The following is a 20523-nucleotide window of genomic DNA, read 5'->3' as shown; positions in this document are numbered from 1 at the left end:
TCCCATGCCCAGCACGGAAGCCGGACTGGAAGGGGTCAAAAGCCGATGTGTCATCCAGAAAGCCTTGAAGCTGCTCCAGCACCACTCTCTCAATTACCTTCCCCAGAAACGAAAGATTCAAGATGGGGCGGTAATTGGCCAGATCCCTCGGATCTAATGGTGGTCTTTTTAAGAGTGGGTGGACCACTGCCTCCTTCAACCCATCCGGGAAGACCCCTTGCTCAAGGGAGTCATTGATAATGCTCAACAGATGGGGTCGTAGCTCCTCCCGGCAGGTTTTCACAAGCCAGGAAGGGCACAGATCCAGAGGACAGGTAGTAGGTCTAACAGCAGCTAAGGCCCTGTCAACAGTGGCTTCGGAGAGCAGGGAAAACTGGGCCATACAAGGGCCTGAAGACGGCAAGGGAGCCTCCAGTTCACTAATTATATCCAACGTAGGAGGAAGGTCCTGGCGGAGCGACGCGACCTTATCCGCAAAAAAGCTCATAAATGCCTCACAGCTGATACTCAATTGTGAATTTGAAGAACCCTCTGATAGGGAAGTTAAAGACCGAATTATACGAAACAATTGTGCCGGGCGAGAGCTAGCGGACGCGAGAGAGGAGGAGAAGAAAGCCCTCTTCGCCTCCTTCGTCGCCATCTCATAGGCTTTCATAAACGTCCTATAAGATGTTCGCGCAGCTTCGTCACGAGATTTCCGCCATGCTCGCTCTAGGCGTCTAAGCGCCTGCTTCATATGGCGTAGCTCTTCCGTATACCATAGTAGTTCTCACCTTCACACTCGTCTCGTCTTTCTCATTGCTCTCCTCCCCTTCTGTTGGGGCCCCTCTGCAAAGGACAGGAGACAGCGTTTAGACAGTGGAGAAGAAAACATGTGCCTCAGTCTTAAATCTGCAATATGGTACCCATATGTTCCCCAGGGTTTTAGTGGAAACAGCTACAGGGAGTGTTACTTTCCAAGGAGAAAACACAAGAGGTGGAAAGGGCTGAAGAGAACCTATCTGATAAGACAATCTCTGCATCAACCCTAGCCATTTTTTGAAAATCACCTTAAGTACACAGGAAACAAGACATAAAGTGTAGCTGAGTCCTGGCTGGGTGCATTCCATTCTCAGGCCATTTCTGCACAGCTAAAATATTGCGGGGTGAGCAAGGAAAATATCCCTGTGCAGTCAAGAATTCCACACAGTTCTTGGTGCTAATGTGGGCCTGCCCCAGTGTTGCCCCGCAATATTTACTGTAGCCCGGGATTTTCAAAAATCGCCAGTTTGGAGGTTCTTTTAAAAAATCCCAGCGTGACCCTGCGTTTGCCTGCTACTGTGCAAAAACCAATCGGGAGCAGGACCGGTTTATTTTTCCCACCCAGCCACCTGATCTCCCCACCAGACATTCATTCAAGCTGCCACTCAAAAACAACAGTCAATCAGAACATGGAACGCCAGGCACACTCAGAGATGATTGCAGCTGCCACTCAAGAATAACAGCCAATCAGAACATGGGACACTGGGCATGCTCAGATATGTTTCCAAAGTAAATACAGAAGTCCCGGGCTCATGCAGAGCAAACTGGAGCGTTTCTTCCCGGTCCTAATTCTGCTCCTGGGAAGAAGCGGGAAGGCGCACGGAAGAAGAAACAAGGATAAATTAGACATGGTATGTAAGACCCTGGTTCAAACCCCGTATCACTGTGCCGTGCGGAAACGGCCTTACAGTAGAAGTCTGCAAGTAACAGATGTGTGATGTAGTTCTTTTAGTTTACAATCTGTTCTACCACCTTTATATCATTCATCTTCTAACGGTGCCCCCCGATTTATTTATATTTTAAATTATATTGCCTTCTTGCTTGGTCAGGGCCAGCAAAGCAGTTAACAATTAAAAGCAGAACATTAAAATGCATCAGAAAAGCATTCGCAAAATTATATTTTGCCTTGTTGCAGAACCAGCAGCTAAACATGTGGCAGAAAGAACAGGCAAAACAGTAAAGTCTCCACCCACTGGAGGAAGACAGTGAACCTTTCTGCATTTCTTATTCTCATGGCTTGAGTGCCCATAGTGTGTCGGAGTTTTCTTCTTTTTCCACCCATCTTTTGCTCCCTCTAGTGATCGCTTCCATTTTTTTTACTGCTCTGGTTTATTTCTGTGCACTTTTAAAATGCTCAGGAATAAACCCAGTGCTTTACCTTCACCTTTCTACAGAGATGAAATATCGAAGCAACCACTAGTGCAGGGGTAGGGAACCTGCGGCTCTCCAGATGTTCAGGAACTACAATTCCCATCAGCCCCTGCCAGCATGGCCAATTGGCTGGCTGGCGGGCTTTGATAGCCAACGGACATCTGAGAGCCAAGAGGTTCCCTACACTAGTGAATGCAAAACTTAAGTGGAAAAGGGGAAAAAACAAGGCAATACAGGGACACAATCAATGAAATAACATGAGCCTCTTCTGCCATTAGACACATCTTCCATGACCATCCATGTATAGAGGTCAAAGATCTGTACTTCATGTGTTCCAGGACCCTCAAAACTTGACCAGAGTGGAACCATTTCCTCACCAAAAAGCAAAGACAACATTTTTTGAGAGCAAAATAGCAAAAAGGCAAGTAGAGAGGAACTCTGCCAGCCCTGAGCAGGCTGAGACGTTTCCTGATAAATGGTCTGGACAGAAAGGGGTTTATGTTACTGAGAGCAGCAGGGGAATGCCAAACAGTCAAGATAAAGCTGTAGCTGGAGGGAGATGTATTATGAAATACACTTCAACCTTGACAAAGCATGAAGGAATGCAAAAGACAGCTGACTGGAACCCCAGCAATTCAGGGGGAAAATCACCTTGTTTGGAATGCTAGGTTAGGGTTGTAAAGTCTGGGATGGAAAATTCCTGGAGTTTAGGGAGGGCAGCATTTGGGGAGGGGAGGGATCTGGATGGAACGATGCCTTAGAGTGACTCTACTCTTCAAAGCAGCCATTTTCTTCAGGGGAACTGAGCTCTGGAGATCAGTTGTAATTCTAGATTGTCAGGTCCAAAAAGGTCAGAAACCCCGGGGAGCTTCTCAGGTGTCTGTCTAATATAAAACAAGGGGGAAATTTTTTTTTGGGGGGGGGGAGTACCATGCAGAGAAACAGAGGGATAGTAGGAGTACCAGAGGTACAGCAAACCCTGGCCATTTATGGGGGATCCATTCCTAGGGTCACTATAAATAGCAAAATCCATGACCGGGGGCGGGGGGGGGGGTCTAAGATGATGGGAAGATAGTAAAAAGAGGCTGTAGATGTAGGAATGCCAACCTCCAGGTGGGGCCTGGAGATCTCCTGGAATTTGAACTACTTTCTAGGTCAGTGGTGGCGAACCTTTGGCACTCCAGATGTTATGGACTACAATTCCCATCAGCCCCTGCCAGCATGGCCAATTGGTCAAGCTGGCAGGGGCTGATGGGAAGATCCCTGTCCTAGTGCTGGATGCTCCCTACGGCTCTAGGTGTTAGATCAGTTTCCCCGGAGAATGTGGCTGTTTGGAGGGAGGACTGTATGGCATTAGACTCTGCTCTCTCCCATCCCTAAAGCCCACTCACCCCAAGCTCAATATCACCAGGTATTTCCCACTCTGGAGTGGATAACCCTATTCAGATGGCAGCAGTGGCGTAGGAGGTTAAGAGCTTATGTATCTAATCTGGAGGAACCGGGTTTGATTCCCAGCTCTGCCGCCTGAGCTGTGGAGGCTTATCTGGGGAATTCAGATTAGCCTGTACACTCCCACACATGCCAGCTGGGTGACCTGGGGCTAGTCACAGTTTCTCGGAGCTCTCTCAGCCCCACCCACCTCACAGGGTGTTTGTTGTGAGGGGGAAAGGGCAAGGAGATTGTCAGCCCCTTTGAGTCTCCTGCAGGAGAGAAAGAGGGGGATATAAATCCAAACTCTTCTTCTTCATCATGTGGTTGGACTGTGAATAAGTGCAATGGTCACGAAACTGCAAATAATGAGAGTGTGTAACTCCTCTGTTCAGAATGGGATGACCCAGAAAGGGGTGGAGACTGAAAGCAGCAGGAGGCTGCAGAACTTATGAAGCTGGAGGAAGCAAGGCTACCAGGCTGGGACCTGGACAGACTCTTCACACCTTGTTTAAGCTAACTGCGATGATATTAGGAACTAGTGGGAAGGGAGATGTTAATTTTTGCTATGTTGTAAATGTTAGAATTTATTGTTTCAGGGTTTGTGTGTGAATGCAATTGGTGAGAGTTCTATCGGGGACCTTCATCATCTCGAATCCAGTACACCAAGCCTCTGGAGTCTTCATAAGCCACCCATTTGCAGGAAGAAATGGACTTGGTATTTTCGGACTGTAATTAGAGGGATGTGAAATGAAACTTAAACAGGACCTTGAATTTGTATGTTAAATGTTAATACTGGATGAGTGTTATATGTCAAGGAAAAGTAAACAATTTTGTTTAAAATTTAGTTGTTGCAAACTCCTTCCAAGTTCTGCCCCACAGACCCCATAAGCTGAGGCATCACGTGACTGGACTGTGAAGAAGTGAAGTGATCACGAAACCGCAAATGGTGAGAGTGTACGATACCATCATCTGAGAAAACACCAGTGGGAAAGGATAATGACACCTACCCGGGTCCATGAGGATACTGATAGGGGCTGAATTAGGTATTCTATTGTCCTTCAGTTCTAAAAGGCCCTTTCCTCGCTTACCAATTGTTGCGCACTAGTTGCGCTAAATGTGTGAGGGTCACAAGCGGCCTCCCACAACAGCTGTCCCGACTCTGCCACTCTTGCGCCCCCTCAGCGCGGGTCATTTCTGGTGCTGTTTGGAACAGCACCTTTTGGATGACCGCGCGCAGTGGGGAAGCCTGGCTGGTCTTTACCCGACCTCAAAGCGCCGAGTCCGGCGAAGGCAAGGTAAACGAAGAAGGGGCGATGGCCCGCCTGCCAGCCCCAAGCTGGGCACTGTCTGGCTCTCCGCCGGCGGCCAGTGGGGGCTTCTCAAGCCAGGGCTAAGCCCCCTCCTCAGACTTCCAGAGGGCTCCTTTTTCTCTCTCCCCTTGCTGCCGGTGTTCTTCTGCAGGCCCAGGGGACGCTCTTGCCGAACGCTGCCTTCCCCGGACGCAGACACCAGCCTCCCTCGCCCCCAAAGCTCCGCCATCAGAGATCCGCCTCCCACTTGCTGGGAGAGAAGGAACTGCAGCAAAGAAGAGTTGTGCCTCGGCTGCAAAGTCCGGGCAGGGGGAGCCCCTCCCGTCCAATCAGGGCATGGTGGGGCGTTCGCGATGCGGCAGGATTTTTTTTTAAATTTTCAATTGGACGAATCCTTGACTATTTGTGTCCTCAACTATTCGACTATTTGTGTCCACAAATAGTCAAATTAGATCGATCAGTTGAAAATTTTAAAAATTCCAACTACATCCTTGAAACACTTGGCAACCAATCAGGACACCCCTTGAATGGATCGTGGGGAGTCCTGCCACAGCTGCTACTTGGCGGCTGCTGCGCTCTCATTTCAGGAAGGGCGGAAGCAGCAGTGAGGGAACATGACCTTTGAAAAGGTCCGCGGCAGAGCAGAGCAGTAAGAATCTCCACGTTATTTTTAGAGTGGGGAAACGCCCAAAGTCACCTGATCAGCTGTGCCTTGTGAGTTCCGTACTGGGAATTCCATCTCAGGCACACATGGGCAGATTCAGTGCACCAGGAAGGGGAGTTTAAGCCTCTTTCATGATATCTTCTTGACCTGAAATGGCCCAATTGGGATCCACCAGTAAACGTAGCTTCCCCAATTAGACAAACTGAACTCCTTGGGACTGGTTTTCAGGTCAGGAAAACTGTGAACAGGGAAGGCTTGGGTTGCCAATTATAGGTTGGGAAATTCTTGGAGATTTGGGAGTGGAGACTGGGAAGAGCGGGATTCGGGGAAGAGAGGAATGTAAGTGGAATATATTCCAATAGAGTCCACTCTCTGAAGAAGCTATTTTTTCCAAAGGACAACATAACACTTTAAACTTTATAATTTCTTAAGAAGTATAAATGTTCCACTGTGTTTTCTATAGAATTTTAATTATCTTGTCTGAAACTTGTGCTTTTATTATTTCAGATTATTAGCTACGCTTTCTAAAATCTGTTTGGTGCCATATATTGGACCGTGGCCGTAATAAAGTTTGGTTTGATTTGACAGTTATAACTCTGTAACATCTCCAGGCTCCACCTGGAGGATGGCAACTCTACTAAAGACCCACACTGCAGGCCTGATCCTGAGCCCATCATGTCCCAGTCTGGGAAGCAAATTCCTAGCAAAGAATTCACCATATCTAAGGTCCTGGGAAAGATGTGAAGGAAATGCAGCATGTAGTAGACCATAGGTAGGCCTGAATAAGCTTATAATAGTTAACTGAGTAAACAGAAAGGTGTTTTTGCCACATTTGTGACAGGCAGAATCAGTTAATTTTTAAAATCTGAACTGTAGTCCTGTGTCCTTTATTGGTATGGCTGCCAACCTCCAGGCGGGGGCTGGAGATCTGGGATTACAATGGGTCTCCAGGTGACAGAGGCCCTTTCCCCTGCCCGGCCCAGCTGCCTCGAGGGACAGTAGCCGGGGTCCCTCGGCACTCCCACTGAGAGAGTGACAGGCCATAACTGCCCCGGCTGCCAACAATGCAGCCCTCAGCTGACATCCCAGATGTCTCTTCTGAGCCAGCCTTTGTGACCCTTTGGGGCCAGCGAGGGTGGTGAGGCGCTGGTAGCCTGGGATGCCAGCTGAGAGCAGCAGCAATGACATAGGGATAGGCCAGTGAGGAGAAAGGCAGATCAATCCCCCTAGAGAAAATGGCAGGTGTGGAAGGTAGATTCTGTGGCATTATACCCTCCCCTCCCCAAACCCCGCCCTCCTCAGGCTCCACCCCTAAAATCTCCAGGTATTTCCCAACCTAGAGCTGGCAACCCTCTTGATTGTTTGGGAACCCAATGGCATTAGAGTGGTTCACAAGAATCTCTTGAATCCTGTCTTCTGTACTATAATGCTTTACAATTCCTCTAAAAAGCCACTTTCCTCTAAAAAGCTACAGATAGACTTTAGGAGTCCAAATGTTCATCTTCTGCAAGGTTTTGGCATTTCTGCCTGCAGGAGCTGAGCATGAGGGTTTGGCGCCCCTCCTCCTCCCAGCCACCACATAATCCATCATGCCCCATTTCATGTCCCTGATTATGAACAGCTCATACTTCTTTTTTGAGGCATTGATGCTGTCCGCATCGGCAAGATTGTCCACAGCAATGGCCAAGAAGACGTTGAGGAGGATATCTGCGAGTGAAAGCTCAAGAAAAGTCATTCATGTGGAGAGAAGCCTCTCATCCTCAATACAGAACTGAGTGTGACACTATTCACACGCATACATAACACCTATTCTGCTTTGAGTCCATTTTCCAAACATTACTAATTATTTTATTTAATTAAATTTGCGACCCTGCTTTTTCCAGCCGGACAGCCAAGTTCAGAGCAGCTTACCCACATGGTTAAAATATAAGCAATACAATATAAAATTTAAGGATGGCAAAGTACCAAAATATAAAATATTAAAGTCATATCCAATGATGGCAGCTTAGCATATTTAAAACCCCAACAGGCTACAACAAATGGTTGCAGACAGAGGTAGGATCCAGCAGGTTCTCACAGGTTCCCGAGAGTAGGTTACTAATTATTTGTGTGTGCCGAGTGGGGGTTACTAATTGGTGATTTTGCCACGTGATTTTGCCTTAGTTACACCCTCCTCTTAGTAGCATGCAGAACATGTAAAGCAGTCTAGCAGGGGCACCCGGCATGCGTGGCAGCCTGCAGCCTGCTTGCATTCGCTTTCCCTTGGGACGGTTCTTGGCCCGGCTGCGTCATGCCACAGCCCCGCCCAGCAATGCCCCGTCCCCGGAATGCCCGGCCATGCCCCATTGGTGCTACGCCACAGTTTGAATCCCATCACCATGGGAACCTGTTACTAAAATTTTTGGATCCCACCGCTGGTCGCAGACTAACTAAAACAACAGCAAATATCTCCTCCCCATTTATAATCCACATTTACCATATCTGGGGAGATGTGTGTGTGTGGGCGGGGGGGGGGGGGGGGGAAATGTCAGGAGGCTAACAAGTTGGAAGGAAAAATCTAGATGTTTCAACCAAAGGCCCAGTGGAACATCTCTGTCTTACAGGCCTGGAGGAACTGAAGTAGATCCCGCAGGGCCCTGGTCTCCGTCGACAAGAAAGTTCTACCAGGCCAGAGCCAGGACCGAAAAAGTCCTGGCTCTGGTTGAGGCCAGCCGGACTTTTTGGGGAATGAACACATGAAGTGGTCCATCAAAGTCTGCAGTGCCTACTCAGGCTGGCAGCTGCTTTCCAAAGTCTCGGGCAGAGAGGTCTTTCACATCATCTACTTCCAGATTCCTTAATTGACGATGCCAGGGATTGAACTTGTTTATTTTCTGCATGCCAAGTAGAAGCTTTACCTCTGGGCTAAAGGCCTCCCAACATACAGAATCCTAGAGTTGGAAGAGACCCCAAGGGCCATCAAGTCCAACACCTTGCCACACAGGAACACACAATCAAAGCACTCCTGGCAGATGACCATCCAGCCTCTGCTAAAAACCTCCTAAGGAGGAGATTCCACCACACTCCAAGGTCGTGGAACTGCCTTCTACTGAATCAAACCATTGATCCAACAAGGCCCCAACCTGGCAGAATGCTCTGTTCAGTGAGACCTAAGACCTGCAGGATGCAGGATGCAGTTTCGTGGGGCCTGTAAGACAGAGCTGTTCCTCCAGGCCAGAGGTCTTCAAACTATGGCCCTCCAGATGTTCAGGAACTACAATTCCCATCAGCCTCTGCCAGCATGGCCAAGTAGCAGGGCTGATGGGAATTGTAGTTCCTGAACATCTGGAGGGCCATAGTTTGAAGACCCCTGCTCCAGGCATACGGCTGAGGCAGTTATGGTTCTTACAGTCAAAATGGCCCCCCTCTCCCCCTACACCTCCGTCTTGTTGTGTTAGTTGGGATGTTACTGAATCTTACAATTATTGGCTCATTTAATGATTAGGATTTTAATTGCCATCTGTTCTAAGGGTTATATATTGCATGACTGTGTATTTCTACATTGGAAGCCTCCTTGGGCCCGTGAGGGGAAGGGTGATGTATAAAATAAATAAACAATAAAAGATCCAGTATTCATAGAAGCATAGAGTTGCAAGAGGCCGCAGAGGTCATCAAGTCCAACTTCCTGCCATGCCAGAACACACAATCAGAGCACTCCTGACAAATGGCCATCCAGCCTCTTGTTTAAAAACTGCCAATGAAGGAAACTCCACCAAGGCAGGGAGTTCTTCCTAATGTTTAGGTGGAATCTCATTTCCTGTACCCTGAATCCCTTACTCCTTGTCCTAGTTTCTGAAGCAGCAGAAAACAAGCTTGCTCCACTTTCAACATGACCTCTCTTCAAATATTTAAATGTGGCTAGCATCATGTCATCCCTTAACCTTCTCTCCTCCAAACATACCTAGCTTCCTAAGCCAGCGTGGTGTAGTGGTTAAGAGCAGGTGGATTCTAATCTGGAGAACCGTTTGATTCCCCACTCCTCCACGTGAGAAGTACAGGCTTATCTGGTGAGCCAGATGTGTTTCCGCACTCCTGCATTCCTGCTGGATGACCTTGGCCAGTCACAGTTCTTTGGAACGCTCTCAGCCCCACCTGCCTCACAAGGTGTCTGTTGTGGGGAGAGGAAGGGAAAGGAGCTTGTAAGCCACCTTGTCTCCTTACAGGAGAGAAAGGCAGGGTATAAATCGAAACTCTTCACTTTTTCTTCTAAGCCGCTAAGTCCATACTACCTGCTTCCTGAAATCTGACACAGGACAATTGGGGAGAAAAGATGTGCTAATCTTGATTAGATGACACCAGCACAGAAACTACACTCCCATATGTCTATAGCAGAAACAGTTCATTGGAGCATGTGTGCCGCACGATACGGACTGCAAGAAGTGCTTGTGGTGTCATCCCTGATCGCCCACCCAAGAATTTAAAAACATAAGATGCATAAAAGAAGAGCCCGGATGGATCCGACCAGTGATCCAGCTCATCCAGCATCCTGCCTAACACAGCGGCCAACCAGTTCATCTGGAGGGTATAGAGGCCGAGGCCTTCATAAAAAACTAAGAAGAGCCCTGCTGGATCAGAGCAATGGCCCTAGTCCAGCATCCTGCCTCATACTGCCCAACCAGTTCCTCTTGAAGGCCAATAATAGGGCACAGAGGCTGAAGCCTTCTTCTGAAAAGAACGTCAGAAGAGCCCTGATGGATCAGACCACTGAGGGTCCATCTGGTCCGGCATGCTAATTTATAGTGGCCAACCAGTTCTTCTGGAGGCTAACAACAGAGGCCGAGGCCTTCCCCTGATAAGAACATTAGAAGAGCGACTAGTGAGAATCTATCTAATCCAGCTTCCTGTCTCACATAGAGGCCACCTGATTCCTCTGGAGGTCCAATAACAGGGCATAGAGCCAAGGCTTCTCCCTGATGTGGCCTTCTGGCACTGGGGTTTGGACGCTGACTGCCTCTGAACATGGAGGTTCCCTTTAGTCACCATGGCTTTAAGACACTGATGGACCCGTTCTCCATGAATCTGTCTCGCCCACCGTCAAAGCGGTCTACGCCTGTGGCCATAGCAGAGGCGTAGCTCCCGGGGGACGTGATGCACCAGGCACGTGCCCTGTGGGGTTGTGGTGAGGGCGTTCCGGGGGCATGGTGGGGGTGGGGCAGGGGAATTCCGCGGTGGGGGCGTTCCGGGGTGGGGCGGGGCAGAGAATGCACCAGTGCTTTCCCCCCTTGCTACATCTCTGGGCCATAGCTACCCTGTTTCTCCGAAAATAAGACATCCCCTGAACGTCGAACAGAACACCAGAGCATGCAGCTGTGGAGCGGAAAAATAAGACACCCCCTGAAAATAAGACATAGCGCATCTTTGGGAGCAAAAATTAATATAAGACACTGTCTTATTTTCGGAGAAACACGGTATATTCTCTGGCAGCGAATTCCACATTTGCTTTTATATGAAAAATCATAGAAAACCGGGAGTACTAGCAGTGTGGGCTGGGCCAGTCATTCACGTTACTTAAGACATATGAAATATAGGCAGGACAGAAAGCCGTCTATGAAAAGATACCATTAGACCTACATTGGCATCCACTCTGCTGATGTAAACCCATTTTCGGGGCCCACATTACCCAATGTTGCTCTGGTGTTGTTCCATGACAATATGGGCTATTTCTGCCAAACCAACCATCAAAGGATACAGTTTCCACAGATGAAGAGGATGATGAAATAAACACAGACCAACATGCCTGGGAAATAGGGGCCGCCGTAGGCCATGATGCCATCATACATCACTGCATTCCAGTCCTCGCCAGTCAGGATCTGTGACAAGGGCAGACGGCACAATAAAGCTACAGTTCTTTCCCAAACATGCCTTCAGCATGCCTGCTCACAATATTCTAATGGGGGGAACTTGGATTGTGTTGTGCAGTCTCAAGAAAGCCATCTCCAACTACACAAACAAGGAATTCCAGGGCATTTCAGTCACACATCCTCCTGCATGTTTCAGAACATTTACATATCTTTGTAGCCAGCTGTCCATCATATCTGTGTTTCACTCTACTTCCACGGAACTCGGTCCAAAGAGTGCAATTTAATTTTCACAGTTAATTTACATGCCTTGACCTGGATGGTCCAGGTGAGCCCAGTCTGAGCCGATCTCGGGTCGGCCCAGGTTAGTATTTGGAAGGGAGACCAAATACAGAAGTCCAGAGTTGCTATGAAGAGGTAGGCAATGGCAAACCACCTCCGCATGTCTCTTGCCCTGACCTGGACTAGCTCGATCTCTGCATAGCAACCTTGGACATTCTTGGTGGTCTCCTATTCAAGTGCTAACCAGGGGCCGATCCTGCTTTGCTTTTTAGATCCGTTGGAACATAGGTGTCAAACTTGTGGCCCTCCAGATGTTATGGACTACAGTTCCCATCATCCCCTGCCAGCATCATGCTGGCAGGGGATGATGGGAACTGTAATCCATAACATCTGGAGGGTCGCGAGTTTGACACCTGTGCGTTGGAATGAGCAACTTCTGCATGCCTGGACAGTGGGGGGGGGGGAGGGGTGCTGCGTGTCTCACTCTAACTATGTTGCTGCCTCTCTTGCTTGCCCTCCTTGGCCGAATTCCCACTGAAAATTTAATCTAGATACAACCAAGTTTCAAAAGAATTGGTACCTTTTCATCCAGGTTCCAACATCCTCACTGCAGCATGTTTCTAGTGAAGACATCTAGGCCTGCCCCTTGGAGGGGGTGCCTGCTGTCAGGGGTGCAATTGTTAAGCTAGCACAGACCTGGGCATTATACGGCCCGGGGGCCACATCCGGCCCGCCGGATGACCCTGACTGGCCCTTATGACAGACTTGGCCCTGGCCTAAGAGGACCTGTTTAGAACCGCGCTGCTCACACTAACCCTCCCCCTTCCCCCCTCACCTTGCCACTGCGCTGGAAAGGGCCTTTGAGAAAGGCCACGCCCCTCGCGCAGTGGCTTCTGGGGCGTCCCCCTCCTTTGAAAGCCCCGCAGAAGCCGGTTGCCTTGGCTGCCGGCTTCTGCGGGGCTTTCAAAAGCGCCAGTCGATGAAAAAAGTAGGTCAAGGGACTTAAGTTTACCCACTTGCTTGATTGTCACAGTGGACAACTATGCAGGTAGGTTAAGCCTGTGATTCTTTGTGCCAAATAGTGTTGTATGCAGAACTGTTGCCACTGATTCCAAGTTGATCTGTGCACCTGTCTGTCACTTATCAGCCCCTATTATGCAGAATTGAGTTCAGCCTTTTGGCCCTCCACAATATTTTCTGTTTCTTATGCGGCCCCATGGAAAAAATAATTGCCCACCCCTGAGCTAGCAGCACCAAAATTTCAGAGTATCTTTAGGAAACCTGATGATACCACCCATATACAAGCAGCTCCAGGAAAATCCCATGATAAGGGGGGGGGGGGGGCGCCAGAAACGGGACTAATCTGTGTTCTGTGGTTTGGCAGTGGGGAGATCACGAGGAAACCTGGATATTTTGGGTGACAACCCCAGGATTAATTGCCAGTGGGAAATCGCCCCTTGTCTGGCCCACTAGCTTCCTTTCTTCTGCAAGCTGCAGCCACATTTCGCCCGTCCTTTGTCCTGAGCGCATGGACAATGGCTCTCGGCCTCTGTGGACCTTTCCCACAGAAGCAACCCTTTCTTCCACACACGTGATGGCGCATAAGAGTGCCCACTTGTCCTAGGGCAGTGATGGCGAACCTGTGGCACGGGTGCCAGAGGTGGCACTCAGAGCCCTCTCTGTGGGCACGCACAAACAGAGTTCATCATGTGGGGGGGAAATCGCCCCCCCACACACACACACATCTAGGCTGGCCTGGGCCGCTGGGCTCAATTATTAGCATTAAACCTAAGTTTTGGGGAAGCAGTGTCGGTAACCCTGTTAAGCACTGTTAAACCCCACTCATTTTCATGCAAAGAACTAAAGCACGATCCTTTACCTGGGAGTAAGCTCGGTTGCTGGCAATGGGGCTTGCTTCTGAGTAAACCCTCCTAGGGTTGTGATTCACCCGTTGGAAGAGTTGCATGGTTGCTTCAAAGCAAAGCCAACAACTACCACCAAGCTTACTCCCAAGTAACGCACGCCTCAGAGCCAACCATTTTTTCTTAACTAAAACCTCAGTATTCAGGTTAAATTGCCATGTTGGCACTTTGCGATAAATAAGTGGGTTTGGGGTTGAAGTTTGGGCACTCGGTCTCAAAAAGGTTCGCCATCACTGTCCTAGGGAAAGTAATTTCTCAGATTAGGGTTTCTTTCTCTCTACCTCTTACCTGAAACAAAGCTGTGAACTGAAGATACTTGAGTAAATGTAAGTTTTTTTCCCTTTTACATTTATTTCTTGGGAAGTTTCTATAAATTGTACTCACACACATTACTGGGCTGGTCCATAATTAACTAAATTCAACAAGATCTGACAAGGTCAGGCTAGCCTGGGATATCCAGGTCAAGGCAAGGTACAAGCAAAGGGGCTTTGTCATTGGCTTTCCTTGGTGGTCTCCAACTAAAAACTAACCAGAACTGACCCTGCTTAGCATCCAAGGTGCTGGTGAGACTGGGGTAGTAGGCTGAGGCATCCAGGTCAGAGTAAGTCTGTAAAAAATGCCCACCACCACTGTCAGACGTAACTCAAGGGGCCTTTCAGCATCTCTAGCTTCTGCATCCCAGGAATCTCCTGTTACTGCTGCAAACCATCCGTAGTCACCAGAGAGGTTCTGGATCCTCCACCCTTGCCGCCAGCCCTCCTCCCGCCCGACAGGTGCTCATACCTGGAAGACGGTGAGCAGCGCTTGGGGGAAAGTGTCAAAAGTGCTGCGCTTCGTCTGGGTCTCGTCGAAGTTGAACTTGCCCCCAAAAAGCTGCATGCCGAGCAAGGAGAAGATGATGATGAAGAGGAAGAGCAAGAGAAGCAAAGAGGCGATGGACTTCATGGAGTTCAGCAAGGAGGCCACCAGGTTGCTTAGCGAGGCCCAGTGCCTAGAAGGTCAATCGGATACGGGTGAGCGGGTGGAGTAAAATGGTGTTGATGGGTCCTTTCCACACAAACCAAATGAAATGTTTTGCGGTAGGGAATAAGATGGTCCCTCCTTGGAGTTCTGGGTGGTTTTTAGGCCAGAGTGTTTTATTTTGTTCCTGAAAATGTTTTGTTTGCATGCTGTTGCCAAGCAAGGCTTTTGTGGAAATGGTTTTCCGGAAGCAATTCTTTTGTGGAAGTATTTTCATTTGCTGGGTGGATCTCTTTAAAATGTTTCCCACACTGCTCTGCAGTCCCCACACTTCCTCATCAGAGGCATTTTCTGAGCTCATGTCAGTCATCTTAAGCTGCATTTATTTCGGGGGGGGGGGGTTGTGTCTATATAGCTACGTAGGCAAGACCCCTGGAGAATCACAGCATGAAGCTTTCAAGTCTCATAACATCTGATCGAAGAAGAAGAAGAAGAAGAAGAAGAAGAAGAAGAAGAAGAAGAAGAAGAAGAAGAAGAAGAAGAAGAAGAAGAAGAAGAAGAAGAAGAAGGAGAAGAAGAAGAAGGAAGAAAAGTTTGGATTTATATCCCCCCTTTCTCTCCTGCAGGAGACTCAAAGGGGCTTACAATCTCCTTGCCCTTGCTCCCTCACAACAAACACCCTGTGAGGTAGGTGGGGCTGAGAGAGCTCTGAGAAGCTGTGACGAGCCCACGTCACCCAGCTGGCGTGTGTGGGAGTGTACAGGCTAATCTGAATTCCCCAGATAAGCCTCCACAGCTCAGGCGGCAGAGAGGGGAATCAAACCCGGTTCCTCCAGATTAGATACACGAGCTCTTAACCTCCTACGCCACTGCTGCTCCCTTTTTAAAGAAGTCTTAAAAAATCAGAACAAACACAAAATGGCAGCCAGGAAGCATTTTCAGGAAGGTGAGTGCAGATAAACGAGGGGTTTTGAAAATGTTTGAAAAAAGTGTGCAAAACATTTTCAGGGGCTCCTTCCCTTCCCCCCCCCCACACACAGACACACCCTGTGAGGCAGGGGGGGCTGAGAGAGTTTGGAGAGAACTGTGACTGGCCCAAGGTCAGCCAGCAGGCTTCATGTGGAAGAGCAGGAAAGCAAACCTGGTTCTCCAGATACGGGTCTGCCGCTCATGTGGAGGAATGGGGAGTCAAACCCACATTAAAGTCTGCTGTTCTTAACCATTACATCATCAAGTACCTATAGATTCCAGTAGTCCCCCCCCCCCCCCCCCCCCCCGTGAAGGTCCTATTCCTGAGACTCAAAAGACTCAACCTTAGAGATAAGTCATTGAACTCGCTCTACATGGGCCTTCCCTTACAGCTGACCCAGAAACTGAAGTTGGTCCAGAATGCAGCAGCCCGACTTCTCACAGGTAGTTCAATACGGGACCATATCTCTCCACTGCTGTGCCGGCCGCACTGGCTCCTGCTGGAATTCCGGATCACCTGTAAGGTACTCCGCGGTCTGGGGCCTAAATATCTCAGGGACCGTCTGTCCCCATATGTCCCCGCTCGGCCTCTATGCTCAGCAGAGGCCAACTTACTGGTGGTTCCTGGCCCCCCTATGATATGGCTGGCCTCCACCCGGGCCAGGGTCTTTCCACCTTGGCTCCAGCCTGATGGTCCTCCAACCATCCGGGCCCTGCGGGACTTGGAACAGTTCCACGGAGCCTGCCAGATGGAGTTGTTCTGCCGGGCTTTTGGAGAGGTTAGCAGGTGAGGGCGCCATTCCCTGTATCCCATATTCTATCTTATATTCCATCTAGTTGTATATCTACTGTCTTGACCGCCCTCGGTGAATTTTTGTTTATTGTTGTCATGTCATCTTATGCTAGGGAGTTAGGGTTGGATTTTGTTTTATGGTTTTAGCTGGAAATTTTAATGGCTATGTTTTACTTGGTTTGTACACCACCCAGAGCCCTTCAGGGGAGGGCGGTATACTGCATTTAACAAATGAATGACTGAACGAACGAACGAACAAACAAACCAACAATCTGGAGGAAGAGTTGGGTACAAATCCAGAGAGATACCAAAGAATAATTACAACCACTTTCTCAAGACCCCATACGGGACATCACACTCGTGCCAGGTAGTCTTGCAAGACTCTCATTCAGTGGTGGGATTCAGCCGGTTCGCACCACTTCAGCAGAACCGGTTGTTAAATTGTTTGAATCCCACCGCTGCTCCCATTTTAACCTTAAATCTCGAACATCCCACCCTCAGTCACAACCGGCCCACGAATGCCACCAGACCTGGTAACCTTGAAGATCCGCAGGAGGCGGACGCAGCGAAGAACGGAGATCCCCAGGGGCTGCATGATTTCAAACTCAACCAAGACGGTCTCCAGAATCCCACCACACACCACAAAGCAGTCGAAGCGGTTGAAGAAACTGATGAAGTAGGCTTGCAAGCCCAGGCTGTACATCTTCACAAGCATCTCCAGGGTGAACAGCGACAGAAGCACCTTGTTGGCATAAGCTGTTGGGGGGTGGGGGGTCGGGGGGAAGAGTAGGAGAGACCATGAGGTGAGCATCCCTCAAGGTGACCTTGGGAGGAGGAGGAGGAGGAGTTTGGATTTATATCCCCCCTTTCTCTCCTGTAGGAGACTCAAAGGGGCTGACAATCTCCTTGCCCTTCCCCCCTCACAACAAGCACCCTGTGAGGTCGGTGGGGCTGAGAGAGCTCCGAGAAGCTGTGACTAGCCCAAGGTCACCCAGCTGGCGTGTGTGGGAGTGTACAGGCTAATCTGAATTCCCCAGATAAGCCTCCACAGCTCAGGCGGCAGAGCTGGGAATCAAACCCGGTTCCTCCAGATTAGATACACGAGCTCTTAACCTCCTACGCCACTGCTGCTCCTCTGCCAGCCTCTGCCACCTTCTATATAAGCAAAGCCACAGATTTGTAGGTGACTATGCAGGCGCTCTACTGCAAGACCCCGTCCTCCTTCTGTAAAACTGGAATAATGTAGTGGGGGGGGGGTGGAAAGTGCTGTCAAATTGCAGGCCCCAGTGAGTTTCCAGTTACAGTGACCCCAGTGAGTTTCCAAGGCAAGAGACAAACAGAGGTGGTTTGCCATTGCCTGCCTCTGCAAAGTGACTCCGGACTTCCTTGGTAGTTTCCCATCCATGTCCTAACTGGGGGCTGACCCCGCTTAGCTTCTGAGACCAGACCCTGCTTCTGAGACCTGATGAGATCAGACTGTCCTGGACCATCCAGGTCAAGACAAAAGATGAACAGCGGTGGTTTGCCATTGCCTGCCTCTGTAAAGTGACCCTGGATTTCCTTGGTGGTCACCCATCTAAGTACTAAGTGGGGCTGATTATTATTTGTAGGCTGTTTGTGACTATTATGCTGATAAGCTGTAACATATCTTAAAAAGAAATAAGTGAAAGGTTCCTACTGATTGAGGTAGTGGTGGTCTGAGAACTCTCAGCCCAGGGCCCCGCAAACCTGGAGCCAGCCCTGGTTATATGGCCAGGGATGCTCATTCAATTCTGTCCAGGTAAGAAATACTGACAGGGGCTCCCAAACATTCAGAAAAAAAAATGGCTTCCTTCCCCCTAAACATTTGAAGATGCCTGCAATTGGATTCGAAAGCCATCATGCACGCAAGTGGCTTGCAATGGCTATATCCTTCCCCGCCCCTGGCTGATACTCCCGAGTTGAAGCTTAGGTGTCTTTCCCTAGTAGTGTAATGGGTGTGTGTGTGTGTGTGCGTGCAAGGAGTCTGGACCCCTGGGCGACACTTGGGCAGATCACACGGGGGGCACATTGCCAAGCTCCCCCACCCATCACAACTGTGCTCCTGCCCAAACTCCATTTGCAGTACGAGAGCAGGGGCACAGCTGAACGCTGAGCCAACCACGTGGGCACGTTCGATGCTGGGCTCAGCTTGGCCGGGTCCCGTTTTAAACTTCCCCTACCTTGGATCGCTGTGAGCCAATCGGGCTGGTTGTAATGCTCCGAGGCGATAGTGAGGGTGTTGAGAAAGACCAGGATCAGGACCATCCAATAGAAAGAGACCGATTTGACAGCCAGGCGGCACTTTTTCCGGAAAAAACGGTTGATGCGTCGCACTCGGCGGCTGCAGCAGAAAAGGGAGGGCAAAATCTGCTGATAACGCACCCGAAGACGTCGTTTCCCCAGGCCAGGTTTGCAGCGGAAGGGAAAGGGACACGCTACTCACCCAAATGTGGTCTTTGCGAGCTTGCCTCTGTGAAATAGCAGACATAAAAAGAGAAGTCACGCAAGGCCACCAGTTGCAGAGATCTCTATCAGGGATGCAGGGACCACTCTTCACAGACAAATACCATCCACATTTAACAGTACTGCATACTTCACAGATACACTCAGAGTACAGTTCCAGGCTTTCTTTCTTTCTTTCTTTCTTTCTTTCTTTCTTTCTTTCTTTCTTTCTTTCTTTCTTTCTTTCTTTCTTTCTTTCTTTCTTTTTTTCTTTCTTTCTTTTTTTCTTTCCTTTCACTTTCTGCACTTCTTCTTTCTTTTCTTTCTTTTCTTTCTTTCTTTCTTCTTTCTTCTTTCTTCTTTCTTTCTTTCTCTTTCTTTATACATACATACATACATACATACATACATACATACATACATACATACATACATACATACATACATACATACATACATACATACTTTAGACTTTTATACCGCCCTGTCCTTGAAGAGGCTCACTTGGGCAGATGTACAACTATATGGCATGCGGGTACGAATTCCTTAGTCATGGCAGATAACTAAAACTGTTAAAAGCAGCGATAACAATAAAACTAAGTATACTAATATAATAAATACAAATTTAGAGATAGGTGGCGGCCAGCAACTCAATGTCGAAAGTCCCCTCCCCTCAGAGTGGGAGGGAGCTAGCCAGTCCCCATTTGATGACAAACGGTCCTGATGTAAGGGCCTAAGAAGGGGGGGCACTATCAGCGGCTGGTCCCTCCAAAGGCCCGCCGGAACAGCTCCGTCTTACAGGCCCTGCGGAACTCACCAAGATCCCGCAGGGCCCGGACAGCTGGAGGGAGAGCATTCCACCAGGCCGGGGCCAGAGCCGTAAAGGCCCTGGCCCGCGCGGAGGCCAGCAGCATCATGAAGGGGCCAGGGACCACCAGTAAATTGGCCTCTACCGATCGAAGAGGCTGTATAGGGACATATGGGGTGATGCGGTCTTTTTAATAGGTCTTTCTCCTGTACGTCAGAAGATAAGAAAGTTCTCCTATCTAAGGTTGCCAATTCTGGTTGGGAAATTCCTGGAAATTGGAGTGTAGAGTCTGGGAAGGACATTAACCTCGGTGGGATGAAATGCCATGCGGTCCACCCTCTAAAGCAGCCTTTTTCTCCAAGGGAACTGATCTCTCTTATCTGGAGCTCTGCTGTAATTCCAGGAGACCTCCGGGGCCCACCTGGAGGTTGGCAAACCTACCCCATCACTGCATGTATAGACATAGGTCAGGAAAAGCTTGTCTGGCTGTTTGTCAGGCTGTTATATACAGAAGCAGGGCAAAAGGAAAAAAGCACTGTTTACTTCCTGAACAGAAGTGAACGAGCCAAGGATCTAGGTATGGGGAGTTTCACGGGTTCAAACCCCCCATTACATGTCCGAAGCTCCGGGGGCCCCGCCCTCACCCCCCACCGGCTGGGCTCCCAGCCGGCAGTCCCTTCTTCCCTCCCCTCCGGGGAGAAGAGACTGCCGTTCCCGGCCTCGGAGAGCTGCTTTTATAAGTGGGGGGAGAGGCTTGGGAGGCGTGGCCATGCCCCAAGGTTGGTTGGGGGTGTGGCAATGCCCCCCGAACCCACCCCATAAAAAATCTATAGCTACGTCCCTGGAATGAGCATCCCTTGCGGTATCGCCAGGGTTGGTTCCAGGTTTTGGGAGAGAGAGTTCTGAGGGTCC

At 49.3% G+C, this 20523-nt stretch overlaps 1 protein-coding gene across 1 annotated transcript in view; it reads right to left on the bottom strand.

Moving 5' to 3' along the window:
• Window positions 1-20523, bottom strand: part of CACNA1F (calcium voltage-gated channel subunit alpha1 F) — a 132641-nt gene that overhangs the window by 71196 nt on the left and 40922 nt on the right. Inside the window, exons 13-19 of the mRNA XM_048488608.1 lie at window positions 18805-18831; window positions 18542-18702; window positions 16871-17096; window positions 14402-14609; window positions 11306-11426; window positions 7206-7284; window positions 774-828 (exon numbers count right to left, since the gene is read on the bottom strand). Coding sequence (XP_048344565.1) covers window positions 774-828; window positions 7206-7284; window positions 11306-11426; window positions 14402-14609; window positions 16871-17096; window positions 18542-18702; window positions 18805-18831 — 877 coding nt within the window. The remainder of the gene's footprint in view (window positions 1-773; window positions 829-7205; window positions 7285-11305; window positions 11427-14401; window positions 14610-16870; window positions 17097-18541; window positions 18703-18804; window positions 18832-20523) is intronic.

Source organism: Sphaerodactylus townsendi, linkage group LG03 (genome assembly GCF_021028975.2).
Source record: "Sphaerodactylus townsendi isolate TG3544 linkage group LG03, MPM_Stown_v2.3, whole genome shotgun sequence".
NCBI classification, from domain to species: Eukaryota; Metazoa; Chordata; class Lepidosauria; order Squamata; family Sphaerodactylidae; genus Sphaerodactylus; species Sphaerodactylus townsendi.
Note: the sequence above shows the minus strand (reverse complement) of the source record. Positions and strands in the feature narration are given on the sequence as shown.